At 37.8% G+C, this 24,554-nt stretch overlaps 1 protein-coding gene across 1 annotated transcript in view; it reads left to right on the top strand.

The window, feature by feature from the left end:
- The first annotated feature begins 2,348 nt into the window (after nt 1-2,348).
- Nucleotides 2,349-24,554, top strand: part of LOC149245531 (TIM-barrel signal transduction protein) — a 59,531-nt gene continuing 37,325 nt past the window's right edge. The window contains exons 1-5 of the mRNA XM_089457795.1: nt 2,349-2,624; nt 9,256-9,912; nt 10,216-10,422; nt 10,880-11,095; nt 11,301-11,532. Of these exons, the coding sequence (XP_089313921.1) occupies nt 2,493-2,624; nt 9,256-9,912; nt 10,216-10,422; nt 10,880-11,095; nt 11,301-11,532 (1,444 nt within the window). The 5' untranslated portion in view covers nt 2,349-2,492. The remainder of the gene's footprint in view (nt 2,625-9,255; nt 9,913-10,215; nt 10,423-10,879; nt 11,096-11,300; nt 11,533-24,554) is intronic.

Below are 24,554 nucleotides of genomic sequence, written 5' to 3'. Positions count from 1 at the left end.
GGAATTCAAAGTAATGCTATGAATCCTCTTATCCTCCATGTCAATTCTCATGTTTGAACATTAGATACTTAATCACAGTGCTGCTCTTTATGGGTGCATGCACAAACACTAATAATATTATTGGATATCGTGTATTTCTTTTAATTTAAGTTTATCGGTTATACAACAATTTTGGATTTTTCTCAATGGGTGGAAGCCCAACCTCTAAAAGGATGATGGCATAAGGTATGTTGCTTTTAATTTTTAAAATTATAGATTATAAATGCTTCGATAATATTGACAAGTGACACGATTGAAATATAAGTTATACACCGACATTATAACATGTCACATCTATGATGTAGTTCCATTAATCTACATAAAACATATAACTAAGTAACAAAGCTTGCACAACTTTAGATGTATTAAAAAAATATTATCATTGACACATCTACTAGGAAAAGCTCAACAAACAACAATTACGCTTTCAAAATGAAAAGAAAAAATAAGACAACCACGGTGAGATGAAAACATGGTTAGAAAAACATTTTGTATAGAAACTTTGTTAATCATTCATTACTCAAACTAGAATGGAACCATTAAGGAGTAAGTTGAACTTTGAATAATTTTGTAATTTATTCATATTTCCAACCTACTCTTTCAAACTTTGGTTTTTTCAAATGATACAAACAACTCTAAATCCCTCAATGAATCTCATATATCCATTTTTTTCTTGAAAATCATTATACTTTGTGCCTTAATTTCAACATTTTATCCATTTTGTTTGTTCTCATGTCAAAGAAACATAAAAATATATATTTCAACTTTGTGGTTTTTATGGTTGTTTTGTCAAAATATATTGAGAAAAATTGCGTTGTTATAATCCATATCTTGTTCATTAAACCATAAACTATTGGGATTGATATTGGGATTAACATCCCAGTGACAGGTAAGTGTAGGTGGGCTATAAAGTAAGTGGTAAAAGTATATACATATGAATGTCAATAAACAAATCAATGATTATCATCATTTCCAATCATCTCCATCAACCTACTTGTTGCCCTCATATGCATTATTATAGCCTATCTACTACTTGCATGTTAGACTCTATAAAACAATCTTGTTCGCTTGTGTAGAGAGCATGGCAATACTTTTGTTCATTTAGGTATGTAGAAATCATGACAAGTAGGGCAGGTGCAATAGTAGGTATCTAACAACACCCTGTTTAAGAGTGTATATACAAGGATGAGTGTGGAGGCATTGCTCATCGAATGATGTATATCATAATGCAACACTTGTTAAGTGTCACACCGCAAGGTGTACATTGATTACCCATAACTATGGCATTACACGGTAGAGGTGGGTGGGTGTAAGCTAATATAGTAGTAACACGACTCTCTTTCAACCACAACTTTAATAAGAATCTAACAAATTTTTTAGGAATGAACATAGTTTCACCATGATCTAAGTTTGCGCATAGTGGATTGATGCCCCTTGAGATCTCATCTAATTCTAATTAACTTGAATCATTAAAAAAATGATTGTAATTTCAAATCTAATGAAAATTTAACTTTTAATATTATTTAATTTATAGCTTGAGTGAGCCTAATGGTTAAGAGCATATGTTTCCTCCTAAGAGGTCACAAGTTCAAAACCAGAGGGGGATAGAGTATGTAGGGTAGAGAGTATGTATGCCTTCGTAGACTTAGTACTCAAATCAATGAAAATTGGATAATAATAATAATTCTCTACATTCAAAGAACAATGAAACTTTAATTTTCTAATGAAAATAAATTTTGTTACAAAACTAAATAACTTCAAGATAAATGCATCACTAAACAACTCCAGTTACATTACAAAAGAACATTAATTTATATTTCTAAACAATTATAATTTCATTCATTTCAACTAGTTACTCTTCTAAATGCCCATAATCTCATAGGAATTTGTTGAAATCACAAGTTTAAATTGTGAACTCTCCACAATCGTGCCCATTTTTTTTTCAAAATCTTGAATCTATATATATAATCAAAATCAACTTTAAACAACAAAAATCAAGATTTAACTAAAATTTTATCCACAATTCTAATAAAACACATAATGGTTAAACAAATCCTAATTTAGCAAAAAAAAATTCTAATAAGAAAATTACCATTACCATTCTACAGGGTCAACATAGGACATATACATCCTGTCCTCTAAGTACAAAAAAATCTTCGAAAAACTTACCATTTTACGAGATCAACGTAGGACATATATATTCCGTATACTAGGACATATACATCCCGTCCTCGTTAAGTATATTATTATTATTTATTATTAACACATAGTATATACATGTGCACCCACCGAATTTGGCAACCTAATCACTATCGTTTTTGTTTATGTTTTGACGGTGCTGCCATATCTGGAATTTGGCATCCTATCCTTTTTGTTTATGTTTCGACGGTGCTGCGAGATCTGCAATTTGGATCCAGTTCGGCTTGGATGGTCTATTACAGTTTTGTCTGAATATGGCTAATGCTAAACGAGGTTGCAAAGTCTACTGCATTGGAACTGTTGACACCAAAGGCAAGGAGCTCATATTTCTCTCAGATTGCTTACAGTCCGCTCTGTCAAACTTCTTGCAGGCCTCCTCCTTAAAGGTTTCATCTTCTTCTTTTGTTTTCAATCCCTGATTTTGCAGTAGCTCATTTGAGTCTCATATATATATATATATATATATATATAAAATCATTGGTTCTGCACAAGTGCAAGTGCCCATTTTCAATTATTATTGTGAGTTTGAGCTGTCAACATGGTTCTAAATCTGCGAGTCTGTCTCTCCAATATATATTCATGCAATTCCCCGATGTCCAATTGGGTTTTTGTGTATATTCTCATATAGTTTTACAATAAACCCATCCCTTCACTTGGTTTGTTTTGATGTTAAACACTGGTTTTGCAATGGCCGAAATGGCAATATTGGGATGTTTAGATCCGGTTTTGTAATAGCCTATTTGTTTCTTCTGAACTTTTTCCCCTGATAAACATTTTGAGTCCAAACAGTCACCCGTTCAAAATAATAACAAAAACAATAATTATTATTAGTACTACAAACGCATCTAAACAGGCTTCTCAGCTCTGCACATTGAGCTTGGGAAGCTCTAGGTTGTGTATCTCGAATTTCAATATTTAATACGTTGGCTTTTACCTGAATGAGAGATATGCATCTCAGCGCTTCACAACCTCAGCTTGTATATCAGACCCTGCTTTAGATGGGTCTGTGCTAGTGCCTATACTCAATTCACACAATGCACCTGGCTTAAATGCAACATTAAACACAGTTGTATGGTTTCCCCTCACCATCTCTGATGTAAAACACTTTGCTCTTTTTTTGTTGCAATAATAATAATAATAATAATAATATAAGTATGTGGATTTTCACAATTCATCATAGTTTAAGTATGATTTCTGTATTGTAAACTATGTCAAAGTTCAGCAACATTTCCAGATTTTCACAATTCATCATAGTTCAAGTATAATTTTTGTATTGTAAACTATGTCAAAGTTTAGCAACATTTCCAACATTGGAAGTGCACACTTGACCCATCATCAGGGGATCAAGTTGCATTCCCAATTTTTTGAGTGGACACTCTGTCCTTCATCAGACTGTCAAAAAGGCAGTTTGATCTCCTAATAATGAGGAGAGTGTCCACTCAAAACATTGGGAATATTTCTAAACTTTGGGACAGTTTATATGTTATCATCAGTTTTGCAGTGACTTGTGTCCAACTAGGATTTTTATGTATCTTAAACTTTTTGTTTTACAAAACCTAAGTTGCACTGAAACGGATACGGCAAATTTTTAAAAAATCAAGATACGATATGGCAAGGAAACCACGCACACACACACACACACATATATATTTCATATTACCTTTCATCTTTTAGAATCTAGAATCTATATCTAAAAATATATAAACATCGTCATGAATTCAACATAAACAAATCGTTATCATCAATTCAGCATAAACATTGTCATCATCATTAGGGATTATTATAACATTCAACATATTATCATCACCATTAGTAATATAATAAAAAATGCTACAGTCTTTGTGCTTTTAGGTCTGACTCCTTCAAAGAACGTGTTATGCATGGCAGATGATATCTATCTTCCTTGCATGGCAAGTAAAAGGCCCATGGGATCATTGGGATATTCCATCCATAGGTTTAAAACTCCTACTCTGACTCCGACTCGGCCGAGGATCGACTCCGACTCCGACTCCGACTCCGACAATGACTCGGCCGGCTCGATTTCAATGACTCGGTCGTTGTAAAAAATACATTAAATATTTATTTTTTTTATAAAAAAACATAATTTTAAAGATTTTAAACATAATTTTAAAGATTTTCGTTCATGTTTCCAAGCACACAGCATTATAATATAGATGGAAGACAACATATGATCAAAGTAGGCTCATGAACCAATCCATTATATCAAAATGGTACCCAATGGCAATACATAGTCAACTGTCATACATGATCAAAGACTCAAAACAAAAAACACATAACCAAGGAGGCTAGAAATGGCCTCTACAACAAAAGTAAACTGTGACCAGACTCCAATACTAGTACTACAGCTACTGGCTAGTAGCTATTGCCAGAGGAGCCAAGATCATGTCGATCAATCTCTGGATCATCATCAGAGTCAGATAGGGGGCCCCATGGCTCCTCCTCATCATCATCATCTCCAACTGCAGCTGTAGAAGTGGTACCACTAGCAGGCTGTGCAACTGCAGCAGATGCAAGCTGAGATAGAGTAGATATGCGGCTGCGCTTCTGTCGTGGCTGAGCAGAGGAAGCACCTACAACTGGAGTCCTTGCTGGCTGTGAGACTGAGGCTGGTGGATTGGGATCTGCATTCAACTGAACAACATGTTCAAGTTCAACTGATGTCTCAATATCTAAATCTAAATCAAGATCCTCATCAGGATCAAACTCTGCTGGACGACTCTCCACTACCCAATCTGATGTTGGATCAATGTCTTCCAACACAATGGGATCTGAATCAGGTCTTTTGTTCAACAAATGGTTTCGTCTAAGCCGGAGGTTGTATTGGACATAAACTAGATCATTTAACCGTTTTTGATCCAAACGGTTTCTCTTCTTTGTGTTACTTGGGAGCAGGAGCGAAAACGGGAGCGGGAGTGACATTTTCAGAAGCTCCTGGTTTGGGAGCGAATCCCAGAGGAGTTCGACAACCAATGTCACTAACATCAAGGTACATAGAGGGATTGGTGCTCTTGATTAAATACAAGTTCCATACCCTAATACATGACAAAATTCAATGGAAACATTGCAATCCTCCAATCCTGAAATCCTGAAAAACTGATAAGTCTGCTGGATTTTGAATGAAATCTAAAATTCTACTTTCTCCATATGAAATCCAATGAGGCCGAAACCACTCTCAAACATCCTGAGTCATTTCATGGTAATGTTAAAAATTTAAGTAAAAGGATGAAAATGAAGATTAAGGAGAATGTCACTTTTACTTTAAGAATTTAACATTACCATGAAATTTGAATAGCATATCAATAGTAGAGAGCATTTGAGTGTGTTAAATAGGGTTTGGGAGGGGGAAATGGACCCCAAATAACATTTAACTAATTCATAAAACACATTGGAGTTCAGACCAATCAGCAAACACTTCAAAATGTCATTAAAAAAATGTCAAATCGCTGTTTTGATGGGGTTACAGGCCACTGGTTATGACTCGACCGAGTCAATACAGAAACGGCCGAGTTGGCCGAGTTAGCCATGACTCGGCTGAGCCATGGCTGACTCGACCTACTGAACCGTTTCCTCCACCGAGTCACATTTTTGGGCAATGAAACGGATCAACTCGGCCGTTTCCGTTTTGAATCGGCCGAATTTTAAAACTATGATTCCATCAAGGCCTATTTGAACATTTCAATCTTCTCAACGTCAACTTGGTCTCTTGACTATATGCAGGCAAAAGATTGGCCAAAGAATATTTGTTATATTTGAGGGATTTATGAAATCAAGGGCAAAATCAATGGCAATTAACAAAACCTTAACCAAACTGAAAATTAATCGCTCAAATAAATCTCTTTACGAAGACATTCATCAAACCATTTTGTTTGCATTTTTGAACATCTATCTTTTTCTTAGTAAGAATCCTTGATAAATATATGGAGTGTTGTTGTTTCTAAAGATTTAGAAGAGACGTTATGAGACTGTGTTTATAGTGAGTTTATTTGCAAATCTGATTTCTTCATTTTTATTATTTATTTATGGCTATACAAATTTTCACACTTTTTAACATTTTAAGGGTGGATTTCGATCACGATTTTCGTGGATCCATTTCTAGATTTCCAAAAACGGATCCAAAAAAATTAAATGATCCTATGTTGCCAGGAAACGTGGGTTCGGGGACGGGAACGGGGACGGGGACGACATTTTTGGAAACAGGGTGCGTGGGTTCGTCGGGTAATATAATAATATTAAATTTTAATAATTATATTTTATAAATTATAAATTTATAATTAATAATATATATGAAATTTGAATTTGTATATTTTTTCAACTTTAAACAAGAAAACTTTAATGATAATCATTTAAACATGCACATCATTGAACATTCAACATTGACATTGAAATTTCAAAATTTATCACCAAAAAACTGTTCATTGTTTACATATTAACATGAATCGCGGTGTGGGACAGATTTTGTCACACACAGCTGACTGAGATACACTAGCCAAGTTTCCTACAAACTCAGGAGTACACTCAAAAATCCTAAAGTATTCTGAGTTCTCAAAGACTCAACATTTTAAATTTTATTTTATTGGGCTGCCTTGTGTGTTTGGTGGGACAGCAGTGAAATATATGCTGCCAGCAGCCATAATTTATACTTTAATGTAGCCACAAGCCTTAAAAAAACCACAGAATTTATATGTTAATATAATGATTCAATTTTTCAAAAATTAAAATATATATACTATGAACTGTTTTACTTTTTCCTGAACAAATTCTGAACCATTTAATTGGATTTTGTTGATCCATGGTGAAATTACATTGCAAGGGCAAACAAAACCATTGTTAGAGGGTAGATAATGAACTGGCTTGAATGTTGTGTAGATGATTGAGTTGAAATACATTCTCACTGAACGGTTTATATTGTAAAGAATAGCACAGAGCTATATTTAGTGTATGAATGCATTTATGTAATGCCATTCATTAATGCAAAAAATGATGAAGATTTTCTGCGCTTTATTAATCTAATTGCAACTATTTCAGGTTAAAAGAACTAAAACGTATACTTCTCATATTATAGTATATAGTATAAAAAATTAAAATATTTAACAAGTCTGGGCTGAGTAGATGTAAGTTTGTGGCATTGTCATCTTTGTTTAGGGCTTCGGTTGGGTACATGAGTCTGCATAGGGAGGCCGAGGTCTGTTCCTTAGTGAACAATGAGCTGTTTTGTGTAAAGAGTGGCATGAATCAAGCCCTACAGCTCAGTGTTTGACAACAACAAGGAGGAGGGACTATGCCGTAGCTGTAGGAGGCAAATTGAGTGTATAAAAGTGGACTGACAGTTGTGGCTCATGTTGCAGACAGTCCGAAACAGCAAGAAATTGTGACATTCATTCCGGCAAGCCTTTAAAAGAACCCAAAGAACCCAACCCGAAGAACCCGAAGAACCCAAGAATCCAAGAACCCATTAAAGGAAAAGAACCCAATTTTTTTTTTTGAAGAACCCGGTTCTTCATGGAAGAACCCGGTTCTTTTGGGTTCTTCTGGGAAGAACCCGTACCCGAATCCGGTACTTGGGTGCGGGAACCCGGGATGGGTTCGAGAACCCCACCCCCGGGTGCGGGAACCCGTGCAACATAGATTAAATCCCTTGGAAACGTATCTAATTCCAAATCTGAAGTTTCCGATTTTTTGAAATGGCACAAAAATGTTTTTACAGCGTTCCAGACAAGAATCGTATCTGTTTCCGTATCGGAAATGGGGATCCGCGTTGACGGCAAATTCTTCAGGCGTTTCCGGTAACTTAGTACAAAACTCTCACTTTGGAATTTGAATCTACAATTATATGATTACCAAGAATGCGCCATCAGTGGAATGATTAATCTAGTAAAATAATGGGCAGTGTAACTAATCGACGAAATGGTCTTTTTCAGGGCATTTTTTCAGGTTAATTTTAATCAAAATGCAGCAGAAATTTTTAAAAACTTGAGTTTAAGTTGTTTATTGTATAGAATTCAAGTGCCCTAGGGTTTTACAGGGTGCTAAATCCATTTATGCATTCAAAAATGTATTTTAAACGACAAAAAATCACAATCTTAAAATTGTTTCGCTAGATTCCAATGAAAAAACTGTTTCATCTATAAATTAAACTACACCATAAAATAAAACCTACACTTACACCATAAAATAAAACCTACACTTACTTCTGGAGATAGAACAAATCCTTCCGTCGTTTATCCTTTCAATCCTCTACAACCAGACCTGTCTTTTCCTTATCTCTAATTGTAGCAGGGATGCAAGTTATTTAAATTGTGACACAAGTCTTAGGTTCCATTCTTAGCCTATGCTGTCAGGACTTGCCACCTCAATTAGGTCATCTGCTCTTGAATTTGGTGTACTGGATCCTGCTCTTATTTTCTGAGATTATGATATGAGGAAATCATCTAGAATGCCCCGCTCTGTTAAATAAACACTGCCTGTTGCATTAGTTTGATTCAGTTTCTGTTAAAATTGTCAGGGGTATCTTGGTTTCTGTTCAATTTAGGGGGATTAATATTTGAGCTACAACATTTTAGAGAAGAGGACAGAATGGACCTTCTATCTCAGGTTTCATACTTTCAACCCAGTATCGATGGAGGTTCTCAAAACCATGCCAAGTCCCATTGTAATCCAGTGTCTTAGGTTGTTCTTTCTTCTTTGAGATTATTTTACTATGTAATTTTCTACAAATTTACGAAGCTGATAAAAAAATTAAATATTATTTTCAGATTGGTTTGCTTTGGTTGCTGTTAGAATTATCACGAGGATTAATACATGCATTCCAGAGAACAGGCCTAATGAATCTAGTCATTTCATCAATCTTTGTTCAAGTTTTACTGTTTATGATAAAAGCCACAAAGTGTTTGTTAATGGCAATTCGCTGGATTCTTCAGAGATGCTAAATTATACTTTTTGGCATTTTTTTTCTAAGAGATTTTGATACCTGTTTACATTTTTGCAAGAAATTCTCAGGTAGATGTGAGAATTGTTGATATTTCTGTTGGTTTAGAAGAACAAAAATGTCTGAAGGAAGGGGAATTTGTTACCCGACAAGCGGTTCTTTCCTACCATCCTGAAACTTCAAAGCAGTCTGCCCTTGTAGTTGTAAGTGATAGATCAAAAGGAGGTTCAATCATTGGTAAAGCCCTTGAACACTTCCTGATGGACGCCTATTTGAAAGGGGAGTTAGTTGGAGTTATTGGGATAGGAGGAAGTGGAGGAACTTCTTTCATTGCTCCTTCTCTAAGGGCCCTTCCCCTTGGAGTGCCGAAGTTCATAGTTTCTACAGTAGCAAGTGGCCAAACAGCTCCTTATATTGGAACATCTGATCTAGTATTGATTCCTTCGGTGGTGGATTTGAGTGGGCTTAACAGTGTAAGTAGGACTGTATTGTTCAATGCAGCAGCTGCAGCAGCAGGGGTGATTGCTGGCAGAATGATGGGAATGGGTGCTTTAAAGAACGAAGACAAACATACAAGTGTAGGTATGACCATGTTTGGGGTGACCACACCCTGTGTGAATACCGTGAAAGAAAGTCTAGATGCAAAAGGCTATGAGACATTAGTATTTCATGCAACTGGGGTTGGAGGTAAAGCCATGGAAGAGCTAGTAACAGGAGGATTTTTACAGGTATTCTTTATTTCTCCTGAAAATTTATATTCTAGGTGCTACTGTTATGCATCTATTTTTGTAACTCTTTGTAGTCATAATATATTTGCTTGATGTCGAAAAAAATAGTTGTTTATATGGCTGTCATTAAACTGAATAGCAAAATAGATATTTATGGATTGAAGAGATGAATATTACTTTTGAATTAGAATTAAAGAATATGGATTTGATATATGGCGGCTGGCCTAAATTTTGGAAAACATGATTTTTAAAAAGTATATACAAGAAATTCTATGACTAGATCTTTTTTGGTGTGCATTGCAGGGAATTTTAGACATTACAACCACAGAAGTTGCTGATTACATAGTGGGAGGCGTCATGGAATGCAATGAACAGCGTTTTGATGCCATTTTAAAGAAGAAGATTCCATTAGTTCTCAGTGTAGGGGCTTTGGATATGGTGAACTTTGGACCTAAAGATACAATTCCGTCTCATTTTAGTCACCGAAGTTTTCATGTTCACAATGACCAAGTAAGTCTGAAATCTTCTGGATGTGTGTTCTTCTTGCCTCTGTTTATATGCTTCTTATCCTCTTGTTTCCCTCTTTTTTCCAATTGTTTAAGTAAATAACCAAATCTGCATTGTTACTATATCGGTAATTTGATTAGCGTTTCTTTAATATTCTCTTCACTGCAGAGTAACTACTGCACACAATTTTTTCCAAAAATGTTTCATTTTGTTTAGCTTTACGAATCACATTGTCCTGAAAAATAAGTTGATTGGATGGGGTGGACCTTGATAAAGTGCCATATATCATGGCATTAGAAGCACGTTATCATAAGTCTTTATTTTGATTGAAAGAACTTCAGCTATTTTTGTGAAGGCATGATGTCAAGGTGAAAGCACGGTTACAAGTTTTTATACCAATTTCTTGATATATTATTGTTTACAAGACCTTTCTAAATGTCAATTGTTTTTATCTGGGTAGGTAACTCTCATGCGAACTACAGTGGAGGAGAACAAGAAATTCGCGAAGTTCATCTCTAAGAAGCTCAATAATTCCTCTTCTCCAGTGAGGATATTGCTTCCTGAGAAGGGCGTGTCTGCTTTAGATGCTCCTGGTAAGCCTTTCTATGATCCACAAGCAACGGGCACACTGATTGAAGTGTTAGAGAGATCCATTCAAAAAACCAGGGAACGACAGGTAGTGGCTTCAAAGCATTCCTGGCTTTCTTATACATTTTAAACTTTTTTACACTTGTCAATTAGATGTTAATGTGGAGTTTTTTCACAGTACCACTCCTTCCGCTCCACCACCATCCCCCTTGGTGAATGTCATTCTCTGTAATAGGTTCACTTTACATGTCTGGTTCGAGAAGTATATATTTCTCACATGCATTTCCTGGCAGGTTAGGAGACTTCCTTACCACATCAATGATCCAGAGTTTGCAGATGCATTAGTGGATGCCTTCTTGGAGATTGCTACAATGAAGCCTAAAATAATAAAATCTCCTCTTCCTCAAGATGAAACGCAAAGTGGAGATGAACTTTTGAATAAGAAGGAAATTGAATCTCAACAGTATTTGACAGATTATAAGATAGTTCAACATCCATTAAACGAATTCCCTGATGCCAAACCAGGTATTCTAATCTGTTACTGGTTACTAGAATTATACTCGTTCTATTTATTGCGCCTTTTTTCTTCTTTTTTTTATGACTTAAGAAATTTGTAGTTCAAAGTAATGGATGTAGTTCTCAGTGTCACACTTATCACAATAATATTGGAATTATTGTGATAGTATTGCCAAAACCAACCTCGATGATAATATTGGCAGTAATTATTGGGATAATTTGTCCTTTTGAAATCATCGCGATATTTTAGTTAATTGTCACAATAATTTGGAAATTATTGCCTTGCCCCTGTCAATTTCACCTTATAACCAATTTTTTGCTCTTTTAACCCTCATTTTTAAAAAGTGAATTAGGGGATTGAGCTGTGGGACATTACCATTAATTGTTTCGGGATGTTTGAGAGTGGTTCCAACCTCATTGGATTTCATATGGAGAAAGTGGAATTTTAGATCCCATTCAAAATTCAGCAGACTTAATAGTTTTCAGGATTAGCAGGATTGCAATGCTTCTACTAGTTTTTGTGATGTATGAGGGTATGGAACTGACATTTAATCAAGAGCACCAAGACCTTGAGTGGTCCTCATGAGTTATACTTCAGTTAGGATGAGTTATTTCTTGTTTACTAGAATAATCATCAAGTTAGCATGCGTAGAGTTGGAGCTTCAGTTAAGTGGAGTCTTCATCAGTTTGACTGCAGAACACGATGGTAGTTAGCAGTTCAATTAGAGTGAGTTAGATCTCTAGTATTGATTGAAGGAAGGATGAGTTATAACTCCAGTGACGATTGGAGAGAGAACCAGTTTGATATAGTTAACTTGTCAATCACGACTCAAGTCTAAATTTGAACTAGCCTAATTTAGCATGGATCAAATCTATAAAGGAAGGATGAAAGGCACAAGTTAGACAATTGTTTTGTGCACAAAGGTTTGTGACAAGACAGAGCTCACAAGTTGTGAGAGAGCGTTGTTTGTGGAGAGCACAAAGAGCTTGTGTCCTAAGTAATAGGAGATCACAAGTGGGCTAGGATTTAGGAGTTGGGATCAAGGGTTGGTAGGGCAAGTCCAAACTAGATTAGCAGGAGAAGAAGTATGTTCTCAGAGGGATAGATTGCTTTGTAATAGATTCAATTGCTCCTAGACAATAAATAAAATAGCCACATCAAGCTAGCAGGTTTTCCCTGTTCGGTTTCCTGAGAAAAGTGTGTCAATTTGTGTACGTGCTTTTATATATGTGTTTTTATTCTGTTGCATCTAAATTGTTAAGAAACTTTATATCTTGGTGAAAGTAAACTAGTTTCAGTTTTCGATTATGCATCTAAGTAGTTGTAGAGTTTCTTGCAAATTTAACATGGTATGAGTAGAGATCAGCATAAAGACCAACACTAGATTGATCAGTTAGTGAAGAGCATAGATCAAGCAGAAGGCTTGCGCTAGAGCTTGAAGAGAAGTTTTTTTTGGGCCAAGAAGAATTTTTACGGGTAATTTTGTTTTTTTGTGAAAACGAAGGGATGTAAAAAATAAGGAAAAGGGCCATTTAAAAAAAATAAAAATATAAAAAAAAAAGAGAAAAGTCAAAGGTCGTAGGTGGCCGACCAACGGGTTAACCAACCGCCATAGCTCACATAGGCCGAGCTACTAGCCACCAAACTCGCCAGTAGCCACTAGGGTGCAGGGGTGGCGAAACAGACCAATGCGAAGGCATTTTGACTGCTAGAGAACTAAACCACCCAACTGCTTGGTCGCATTCAAAGGACGTTGCGATTCGAGAATAGGGCCGTTGGGGGTGCGAAGGAAGTGTGGTGTTGAGGTGCAGCAAGGCCAAGGAAAATTTCCAACCAGTCACCAATTGAGCTGTCAGCAAGGATTGTGGGTGGAAAAGAGGAATCATGCTAGTCACTAGGTAGAAAAGAACAACTACCACTCGAAGAGTAGTCTAGCCACCATTAGGGGTGACAAGATGTGAACTGGCTCGATAGTGCACATGGAAATCGTGAGTTGCAGGTAAAGGACAAGTTGTGTAGAGCAAGGGATGTTAGTTTTTGTAGCATTGGATGTGTTATAGCCATGAAATTTTGTGGTGAGGCTAGAATACATGAGATCTCCAAAACCCAGAAGTCGTTTCTGGAAATTCCGCCTAGAAGTGTCTCAATGAGATTATTAACTGATTTTTAAATATTTCTGAAGTCTAAAGTTAGGGAATATGGTTAATTAATCAGAGTTAACTGAGATAAGGCATGAATCATCTAGAAACTCACATGGATCGATACAGAAATGATCCTAGCCATTGATTAAGTTTTAATCTTGGCCATTGGTGCTCCAACAATGGATTATAAAAGAAAGTTGATGTGGTGATGGAGATCATCTAGTGCAGATACTTAGTTGCCCAGGCAGTTCGATTTTCTCAGTAGCAGCAACTCAGCAGAAAAGATAGAGCCAGAGGGTGAGTAGCAGGTGGAAGAGGAGAGCAGTAGCATTCCGGGAGGAGGATTTCCAGTTCCTGGAAGAGTCGAAGGAAGGAAGGCCAAAATCTCCAGAGGGCCAGCGTAGGCTCTGCACAGAGGGTGATGCAGGTAGCTCAATGCAGAGGTTGGGGAAGCTATTTCGGAGGCAGAAAATAACTGTGGGATGAGAGAAATTTCTCACAATATTTTTGCTAGTGTTTTCCTCAGATTAGATTTCTAGCTGGGCATCTAAATTATTGTACTCAGAATTGTTGCTGAATATTAATAATAAAACCCTCATCTGCTGCACTGGTTTTCCCAAGTTGGGTTTTTCCAGGGACAATTGTCAAAAAATAACTGTCGAAATTATTGTGTGTGTGCTAGAATTTCTCAGTTTCCAGTATTTTATTTTCCATAGTATTTTTATGGTGAAAATTGCAACTGTGATTTTATTTGTTATTTGCCGTAGCAAATAAACTGCATAATTAATTTTTGAGTTAGAAGAATAATTTCCAGTAGCTGCAATAGATAAAATTTCACATGGTATTAGAGCATAAGTGATCAACCGGGAAGCTCAGTAGCGAAGAGGAAAATTTCGCTGCTCAGAGGGAGCAATAGGTTGAAATTTTCAGAGGCAACGCAGTCCATTGACAGGCAGGCCGAGTTGCTAGGGCAACAGTTCGATTTTTAGTTGAAGGGAGGCAGGAAAATCGAATTGTCCAGATCAGTGATCCAACAGTCAGAGGGAGCAGTTGTAGCTTAGATTTTCGTTGAGCAGAATCTTGGTTGGACGCAGAGGGTTTTGCTACAGGCTGTAGAAGCAGAATCTGCGTTGGGTGGAAAAGAGGAATAACACACTAGATTTTTCTACTATAGCCATGGACATAAGTAACATTAAGGAGACTTCAGATTTGTCTTCCAGATTAGAAGACGGATTTGCTTGCTTATCAAGATCAGCCTCATAGGGAGTTTGGTATATAGACAATGGAGCATCAGCTCACATGACAGGGGTTAGAGAATATTTCTCTAACTACAAAGAGGAGTAGATGGACTTCCATATTACTATGGGAAACATAACGAAATGTACTCCAGTAGGGAGAGGTACCATAGATTTTCAGGGGGAGTTGGGAGCAAGCACCAGTGCTACAAATGTATTGCATGTGCGAGGATTGGGTATGAACTTGATTTCAGTATCCTAGTTACAAGATAAGGGGTATGATATTCACTTCGTGGGGAAGAAAGTGTATGTCAAACACCTGAGCTGGGAAAAGTTGAGACAGATAGGGGTTCGGAGTAACAAGTTATACTAGTTACAAATCAATTCTCTAATGGCACTGATAGGCAGTGACAGTAGCAGTGGGAAGGAGCTAAATGAGTTATGGCACAGGAGAATGGGACATCTACACCATGGAGCACTCAAGATGCTCAAAGAAACCGTAACAGGGGTTCCTAAACTTGGCACTGAGCACAATGATGTGTGCAAAGGATGCATACTTGGGAAGTATGCTAAGGTGACATTTCCAAGAAGTGACAACAAAGTTGATGGCGTGTTAGGACTTATACACTCAGATATTTGCAGCCCGATGTCCACTAGAGCTCTCAGCGGTGTCAAATATTTCATCACCTTTATTGATGATCATTCCAGGAAAACTTGGATCTACTTCTTGAAGACCAAGGATGAGGTCTTTGATCATTTCAGAGAGTTTAAAGCTCTCGTGGAGAATGCAACAGGGAAGAAGATCAAGGTGCTTCGCTCAGATAATGGTGGAGAATATATTGATAAAGACTTCACAGATTTCTGTGCGAAGGAAGACATCAAGAGAGAATGGACAACTCCATATAATCCACAACAGAATGGTGTAGCAGAGCGGAAAAACATAACCATTGTTGGCGCTGCAAAGGCTATGTTATATGACCAAGATCTACCTAGATTTCTATGGGCAGAAGCATGTAACACAACAATGTATATTCAGAACAAGACTCCTCATAGAGCATTGGGGAAGAAAACGCTAGGAGTCTTCATAGGGAAGAAGCCAGAAGTTAGCCACCTCAGAATTTTTGGCAGCATTGCTTATTGTCATGTGCCAGATGATAAAAGGACCAAACTGGATCAAATTGCAGAGAAGGGGTTCTTCGTTAGATATAGTGAAACCTCAAAGGCATTCAGAATCTACATTCCTAGCAATAGGAAGATAGTAGTAAGACGAGATGTGAAGTTGTCTCATGAGATGCCTGTAGGTGATCAGAATCAGTCAGCAGAAGCTCCTTTAGTCTAGTAGTAGGGGCAGCCACAAGGGCAGCCAGTGGGACAGGCAGGGGGACAGTCACAAGGGTCAAGCACTGTGACCAACACCAGTATTTCCCAATGTTTTAAAACTCCGAGTTCGACACCGACTCGGTTGAGGGTCGACTCCGACTCCGACTTCGACTCGGTATCGACTCGGCCGACTCGATTTCATTGACTCGGTCGTTGTAAAAAATACATTAAATATTTATTTATTTTTATAAAAAAACATAATTTTAAAGATTTTCATTCATGTTTCCAAACACACAACATTAGAATATAGATGGAAGACAACATATGATCAAAGTAGGCTCATGAATATATCCATTATATCAAAATGGCACCCAGTGCACTGTCCAATACATACATGATCAAAGATTCAAAACAAAAACACATAACCAAGGAGGCTAGAAATGGCCTCTACAACAAAAGTAAACTGTGACCAGTACTATTGGCTAGTAGCTACTGCCAGAGGAGCCAAGATCATGTGGATCAATCTCTGGATCATCATCAGAGTCAGACAGGGGGCCCCATGGCTCCTCCTCATCATCATCTCCAACTGCAACTGTAGAAGTGGTAGCACTAGCAGGCTGTGCAGCAGATGCAAGCTGAGATAGACGAGATATGCGGCTGCGCTTCTGTCGTGGCTGAGCAGAGGAAGCGCCTGCAACTGGAGGACTTGCTGGCTGTGAGGCTGAGGCTGGTACAAGTGGATCAGGATCTGCATTCAACTGAACATCATGTTTGAGTGATGCCTCCCCATGTAAATCCAAATCAAGATCCTCATCAGAATCAAACTCTGCTAGATGACTCTCCACTACCCAATCTGATGTTGGATCAATGTCTTCCAACACAATGGAATTTGAATCAGGTCTTTTGTTCAGCAGTTGGTTGTGTCTGAGCCGGAGGTTGTATTGGACATAGACTAGATCATTTAACCGTTTTTGATCCAAACAGTTTCTCTTCTTTGTGTGAATCCTCTCAAAGATAGACCAATTGCGCTCACACCCAGTAGCACTGCAAGTTTGACTCAAAATACGAATTGCAAACTTCTGCAATTCAGGACAATGGCTACCAAAAGCCTCCCACTATTGTGCTACAAAAAACATAGGAGTGTAATGAGTCAGCTCAACAAAATTACAAATTATATCCAACTTTCAAATTATAAATGATTTAACAAAATTTAAAAAAACTATTAAGAATTTGAAAATTGAAATTTTTGTTTACCTGGCTCATCTGCTTCTCTTGCAATCTTTGCTAGGTTCTTCCCAAAGGTACCCGAGGCATTGGTGAAGGTCGTGACCTGTCGGTGTATCTCCAGCTGATCAGACTCTAATGGGATCATGCGATCAATGCAGTCAATCAGTCCATCTCTAACCTCCCCCCTCAAAGCTCCTGTCTCCTTAGCTTTATAATGATACCGTGGGTTCAAAAAATACCCAGCTGCATGTATAGGGCGATGGAGTTGATTGTTCCATCTTTCATCAATGATTGCCCAAATGGGCTCATACTTAGCCACTTTATCCTTATATGCCCTCTTTATTTGCTCCTTTGCTTGATCCATGGCCTCATAAATGAAGCCCATAGCCAATCTTTCCCCATCCACCAACCGCAACACCTTAACCAGTGGCTCAACAAGCTTCACAATCTTTGCTGCCTTTCTCCAAAATATTTCTTCATTAACTTTATTTTTCAATTCTTTGCCTTCCAGTTTGTGAGACCACTGGCTTTGATTCCATTTATCACTGGAAAACAACTTTTGCAAGTTTCTATGTTGGGAAAGCATAGATTGCAATGTCAAAAAATGAGTAGCAAATCTAGTGATGGCAGGCCTAATAATATCCCTGCCCCCAGTGTGTTTCCTCATGAGGCTCAAAATCCATGAATGATTGTAGATAAATTTTGTTATGCTTTTGGCATGATCTACAGTGTTTTTGACCCAATCTAATTTTCCAATATCCTCAAGCATGAGGTCTATGCAATGTGCAGCACATGGGGTCCAAAAGATGGTTTTGTGTTTTTTCTCTAATAGTTTACCAGCAAGAACATAGTTAGAGGCATTATCTGTGATGACTTGAACAACATTAGCCACCCCCACCTCCTCAACAACCTCATCCAATAGCTGAAACAACAATTGCCCATCTTTTACCTTATCAGATGCATCAACTGATTTTAAAAACATGGTTCCCCGTGGGCAGAAGATAAGAAAGTTTATGATGGTATGGTTTCTTTGATCAGTCCATCCATCTGACATGATGGTACATCCTGTTCTTGCCCATGAGTCCTTGAAATATTTCAAATAGTCATTAATGGATGAAATTTCTTTCTGCAAACGATACCCCTTTAACTCATGCATAGTAGGGCCTTTGAAGCCTTTTCCAGCAGCATGTATGGCATCAAACATAGGCTCATAATATGGTGAACGGGAAGCATTGAAGGGGATATCAGCATCATACCACCATCTAGCTATGTAATCACAAGCAATCTCCCTCAATTCTTTCTTCCAATGGTCATCTAAAGTGGGCTGCATTTGACTTCTACTAGCTTGAGGACCATGTGCATCTGATGGAGAGGAGGGAGTGAAATAACTTTTGATATTCATATCACCCTTTTTCATTCTACCCTTTCCCTTTTCTTGAATAGACTCAAAAGAGGGAGGAACATATCGAAAGGGGTTGGATGCATCAGTACAAGGGATAGAGGAAGAACCCTCAAAATCAAAATGGGGGTTGGTAGCCATCATTTTTTGTATATTCCTCTTCCTCCCAATTTCAGCCTCTAACTCTTTTTGCCTAGCCTTATCTTCTTTAAACTTCTCAAAGCTGGCTAACAATTCCTTCCTAATCTCCCCAATTTCTGGTGAGGTACATGGAGTAATTTGGCCTCTAATCCCCGCCAAGTGTTGTTTCAGTCTATTAATGCCCCCAAGACCTTCCTTAATTTTCCTATGGCAAAATTTGCAATGCATTTGACTTTCAACCATTTCAACATATGCCCAAGCAACATATTTCACTCTAGGTGCCATTTTTTGACTTGGAAATGAAAGAAAATAATCTAAAAATGAAAAAAAAAAACATTGATTCAATGTTCATTTCTTTCACAAAAAACACTCTTTAGGATTTCTAGATTTGCACATAAAATTTAATAAACAAAAACAGATTTGTACAAGTGAAAAAAAATACCTCTAGGCACAAACTGCCTCCACAAGCTTGCTCCAAGAAATCAACTCCTCAATGATGCTCCAAATCGCTGCCCAAGAAGCTCCTCACTCCAGCTACAATGCTTGCCCAAGACTTCTCACTGCTGCTCCAAAAACAAACTCAACAACTCCTCACAAACTCTCACTGAAATTCTCACTCAAATGCATGAGATGGCTGTGAGAGAATGAGAGGGGTTGAGTGGGTTAAATAGGGTTTGGGAGAGGGGAATGGACCCCAAAGACCAACAAAACACAAAATAAAATGCTTTGAAGTCCCCCACAATAAAAAAAAAAAAAAAAAAAAAAAAAAACACATTCTTTGGGTCATCGGGCCACTGTACGTAACCCGACCGGGTTGATACGGACTCAGCCGAGCAGGCCGGGTTAATACCGAGCTGGCCGAGTTGTTAGACAACTTGGCCAGCTTGGTATTAACTCGGCTGGCCGAACCGGTTCGTTGGTCGAGTTGCAATTTTCAGGCCTGGCTCAGACCAACTCGGCCGAGTCGGTTCCGAGTCGACCGTTTTTTAAAACATTGGTATTTCCTCGGTGCAGGAAATTCGAGGAGTTCTCAGCAGATGGAGCAGCAGAGACAGGATGAGGAGGAGCTGGCAGAACCTCCCATGACTAGTGGTCAAGCCAGTAGGGAGGTTCGTTAGACATTGAGAGATGCAGAGGAGTTCATTGGAACTCCTAGGACGAGCAAGAGACATCGCAGGCAGCCTGACAAATACCAAGCTTTGGTGGCTCAGGTTGCAGAACCTTCCAACTTTTAGGAGGCACAACATCAAGTGTGGATAGATGCCATGGTAGAAGAGTATAGCTCTATCATGACGAATGATGTTTGGGAGGTAGTGCCTAGGCCAGAGGACAAATCAGTTGTATGTTCGAGATGAATCTATAAGATCAAGTATGCGACATACGACATTGTAGAAAAGTACAAGGCTAGGTTCGTGGCAAAGGGGTATGCACAGAAGGAAGGGATAGATTATGAGGAGACCTTCGCCCCAGTTGTCAGATACATTTCTATCCGGTCAGTTATATTTCTAGCATCTCAGATGGGTTGGCAGATTCACCAGATGGACGTCAAGACAACCTTCTTGAACGAGGTGATAGAGCAAGAAGTAGTGTCGCGAACATCTCGATAACATCTCGATTTTATCTCAAAATCACGATTTTTTGGCCTAGCTGATGTTTACCGATTTTTATCGATATTTTGATGTTATCTTAATTTTGCCAATGTTTGCCGATTTTTACCGATATTTTCCCGATTATTACGATTTTTTGGTTTTCCAAACCCTTGTTGATTTTATCCCGATGCCGCTGTTTGCAACATTGGGAAGAAGTGTACATAGAATAGCTAGAGGGCTTTGAGACTCATGAGAGGCGCACATATGTGTGTAAATTGAAGAAAGCTCTATACGGACTCAAGCAGTCTCCCAGGGCTTGGTATGGTAGAATTGACACCAACCTGCAATAGATGGGGTTCGTTAAGAGTGACGCAAATCCCAACCTTTACTATTTGATGGAGAGGATGAGCCTCTCATTCTAGTCTTGTATGTGGATGATCTCTTTTTGATAGGATCATCGAGGCTCATAGAAGACTGCAAGAGGAACCTGGCAATGAAATTCGACATGAAGGATTTGGGGTTGATGCACTATTTCCTAGGATTGGAGGTGTGGCAGAAGGATAGGGTGATCTTCCTTGGGCAAGGAAGATATGCTATAGATATTCTGAAAAGGTTCAGAATGCAGGACTGCAGACCCATGTCTACGCCCATGATTACCAACTGGAAGAAGATAGACGCATCAGATGACAAGGATGTCGACCCCACCTTGTATAGACAACTCATTGGGTCTCTCATGTATTTGGTCAACACTAGGACAGATATTTGCTTCGCAGTCAATAGCCTTAGTCAGTTCATGGTGGAATTGAAAAGGGTAAATTGGGTAGCAGCAAGGCATATTCTAAGGTATATTCGCGGCAAAATCGAGTATGGGTTGAAATATACTTGAGAGGATGTTGTCAGACTTTGTGCATACACAGACGTAGATTGGGCAGGCAGTTCAGTGGACAGGAAAAGTACCTTCGGGTACTGCTTCAGTGTTGGATCAGGGATGGTTTCTTGACGCAGCAAGAAGCAAAAGTTAGTAGCATTGAGCTTTGCAAAAGTAGAGTATATGGTAGCCAGCACAACTACGTGCGTAGCTATATGGATTCGGAAGCTGCTAGTAAGCTTGTTCAGGCAGAGGATGGAGGAGACTAGTGTCTATTGTGATAATCAGAGTTGCATAAAGCTCTCTGAGAATCCAGTGTTTCATGACAGGTCGAAGCACATCGATATTCAGTCTCACTTCATCATAGATTGTGTACAACGAGGAGCAGTCCAGCTACGGTATGTTCCCATAGAAGAGCAGGTTGCAGATATACTCATGAAAGCTCTAGGGAGAGCTAAGTGATGGGCCTCTAAATTAGACATAAATTAAGGCCCATGCCTCTAAATTAGACATAAATTAAGGCCCATCTGACCATCCTTCAGCACATTAAACCTCTCTTTTTGCATTAGATAATGTATTTTTAACTTTAATATGTTCATTAGGAAGGTTTATGGATAATTGTATATTTGTGCCTAATATTATTTATTTTTGTGGAATATTATGAGAATATTGGGCAGATTATGGAGATTTGGAGGAGGAGATAATCTAGGGACTTGCTCCCTACTACAGGAGGATCAATATTAAATAATAAATCAACAAGATATTTTGAATTATGGCACAGATTGTGGAGCTCCAATGATTGAGAAAATCTAGGAATGTGTTCTCTGCCATTTAATGCAGATTCCTAGTATTGGGAACCGAATCTACTAGTCAAGGGATTTTGGTGGGGAAAGCTTCCTCCTTTCATTGGGAATGATTCTTAATCATTTTGTATAAGTACCATGTCGAATTTGCCTCTAGGGGTGGATTTTTATTAGTCTTCTTGTGGAGAGAACTCATATTTTTGCAGCTCCACTTTCATTTATTGCAGGGATGTAATTGTATTGATGAAAATAATCAAGATTGGTGCCATGTTCAGCTTCTAAATCTTGGTCTCCTCCATAGGACTTTGAGTTTCCTTGGGTTTGGCCATCCCAGGAGCCTTAGAGCCCTTTTATATCATTTACTTTTTTTTTCACTTCTTATTCACACGCATCTCTTGTTCTTGTTTTCTATTTCTGAATTTAGTATTAATGATTTCTTGTTGTAGGATTGGGTTAAATGGTTAAAGTAAGCTATTTTGCAAGATCACAAGCATTATTTCATCATTGAAACAACTTTGGAAGGTCATAGTAATCATTGAGCAACTTGGATTAGTTTGTTTTTTCCCAAATCTAGATTTCTGGAAGTCCCTTGTGGCAAATAACAGTAAAGTTCTGTTATTTTTTAGAGCATGTTAACGAGCTTCAATCGAGTTGATTTCACTTGCATTAGATCACAAAAAAATTCTAGTTAATAACAAAAGCTATCCCATTGCATTTGCACTTGATTAGGTTAGGAATTTGATAGATTTACTAGCTCACTAGTTCTCGAATTTCTAGATTTTAGACTAGTAATTTTCTGCCATTTTTTAGCATGGGTTAACAGAGGTCTTTTTGAGTGATTCCACTTGGAATGGAGACCTAAGACATCCTAGTCAATAACAAAATTTGTCCCATCCAATTTGGATTTGATTTGGTTGGTCATTCGGTGAATTATAACTCCCTATAGCAAATCTGTTGTTTCTTATAGTAAACTACATGAAACCTTGTAGCAGCCTTCCAACATGTATATACTTGCCCATATTCACTCAAGAAGCTTGGTTATTGTCCCTTAGGGTTGAATCAAGACCCCTAGGCTCTAAATCAATTATTAGGGAAGACTAAAGACCACTTAGGACTTGCCTCTTTACCCATGCAAAACATTTCAATGATTTGGGCTAATGGACAGATTTATGGATTGGATAATACAATGATGATTTTCTTGATTGCCACATCCAATGAACTCTGTTAATGGATCTAAACTCTTTGAAATGTAATGGTTGACATTTAGTTCATGATCTTTACTTTATGTAATTAGAATAGGTTTCTTTCTTTGTACTTTCTTTCTTGCAATAGGTTAAGATTTCCATTTCGAGCATTTCATTTCTGCAATTAGTTTAGGATTTGATTTCAGTACATGCACTCCATTACATCATGACAACAAAGGAATGACACATCGTACGGTGCACATATAGTGCTGATACCCCTTAAGTTTGTACGAACCTCAGGTTGATAATAAAAGTTGGTAGCCTTGAGAGTTGCAGCATTCTTGTTGCAATACCGAGGCTCATCACTTTTTGGCACCGTTGCTGGGGAGGTTTCAAAGTATGCATTGTTTTATTTCCTAGTTGATTCATTTATTTTACTTTCTGCAAAAACAAAAAAATCGCGTTAGGTATCTTTCATTTCAAAAACATAAAATTTCATTGCATTAGTGTTTTCATTCAATCATAAAAAAAAATACTTCTCCAACAACAATCTCCCCATTTGATCACGTGGTGCAGTAAGAGCCACATCACCATTCATTTTTGCAGGTAGAAGAAGAGGTGACAGAGAAGGTAGGAAAATGGATGGAGATGGTAACAATGAGGAAGATCTGTTTAGATTTCCCATTCAAGATACTGATGTCAGTGTGCATATGAAGAACATCCCTCCATCTTTTATTCCCAACTTCCATGGTATGAGGTCAGAGGATCCGGAAACCTTTCTCTTTGAATTTGAAATAGTTTGTAGATCTTATGGTTACCTATTAAACACTCAAAAATTGAGATTGTTTCTGGAAACATTGAAGGATAAAACTCTTAAATGGTTCATGAGTTTAGGGACTAATTCAATAAGATCATGGAACGATATGCAAAATATATTTCTAGAAAAATATAAAGATGAGAGCCTTGAGGATCTAATAGAGAGGTTCATGTATAATGTTAAGGGGGGAAACTACATCATTTAGTATTCGACACACTAAAAACCCTCTTACTTAGAACAATTAGGGATGAATGGATTGATCTCTTTGATCTCATCATTAGGGGTGATGTATACCAATTATCATTT

The sequence above is a fragment of the Pinus tabuliformis genome, chromosome 7, assembly GCF_031772625.1.
Source record: "Pinus tabuliformis cultivar Carrire ecotype Pingquan chromosome 7, CPIR1, whole genome shotgun sequence".
Classification (NCBI taxonomy): Eukaryota; Viridiplantae; Streptophyta; class Pinopsida; order Pinales; family Pinaceae; genus Pinus; species Pinus tabuliformis.
Note: the sequence above shows the minus strand (reverse complement) of the source record. Positions and strands in the feature narration are given on the sequence as shown.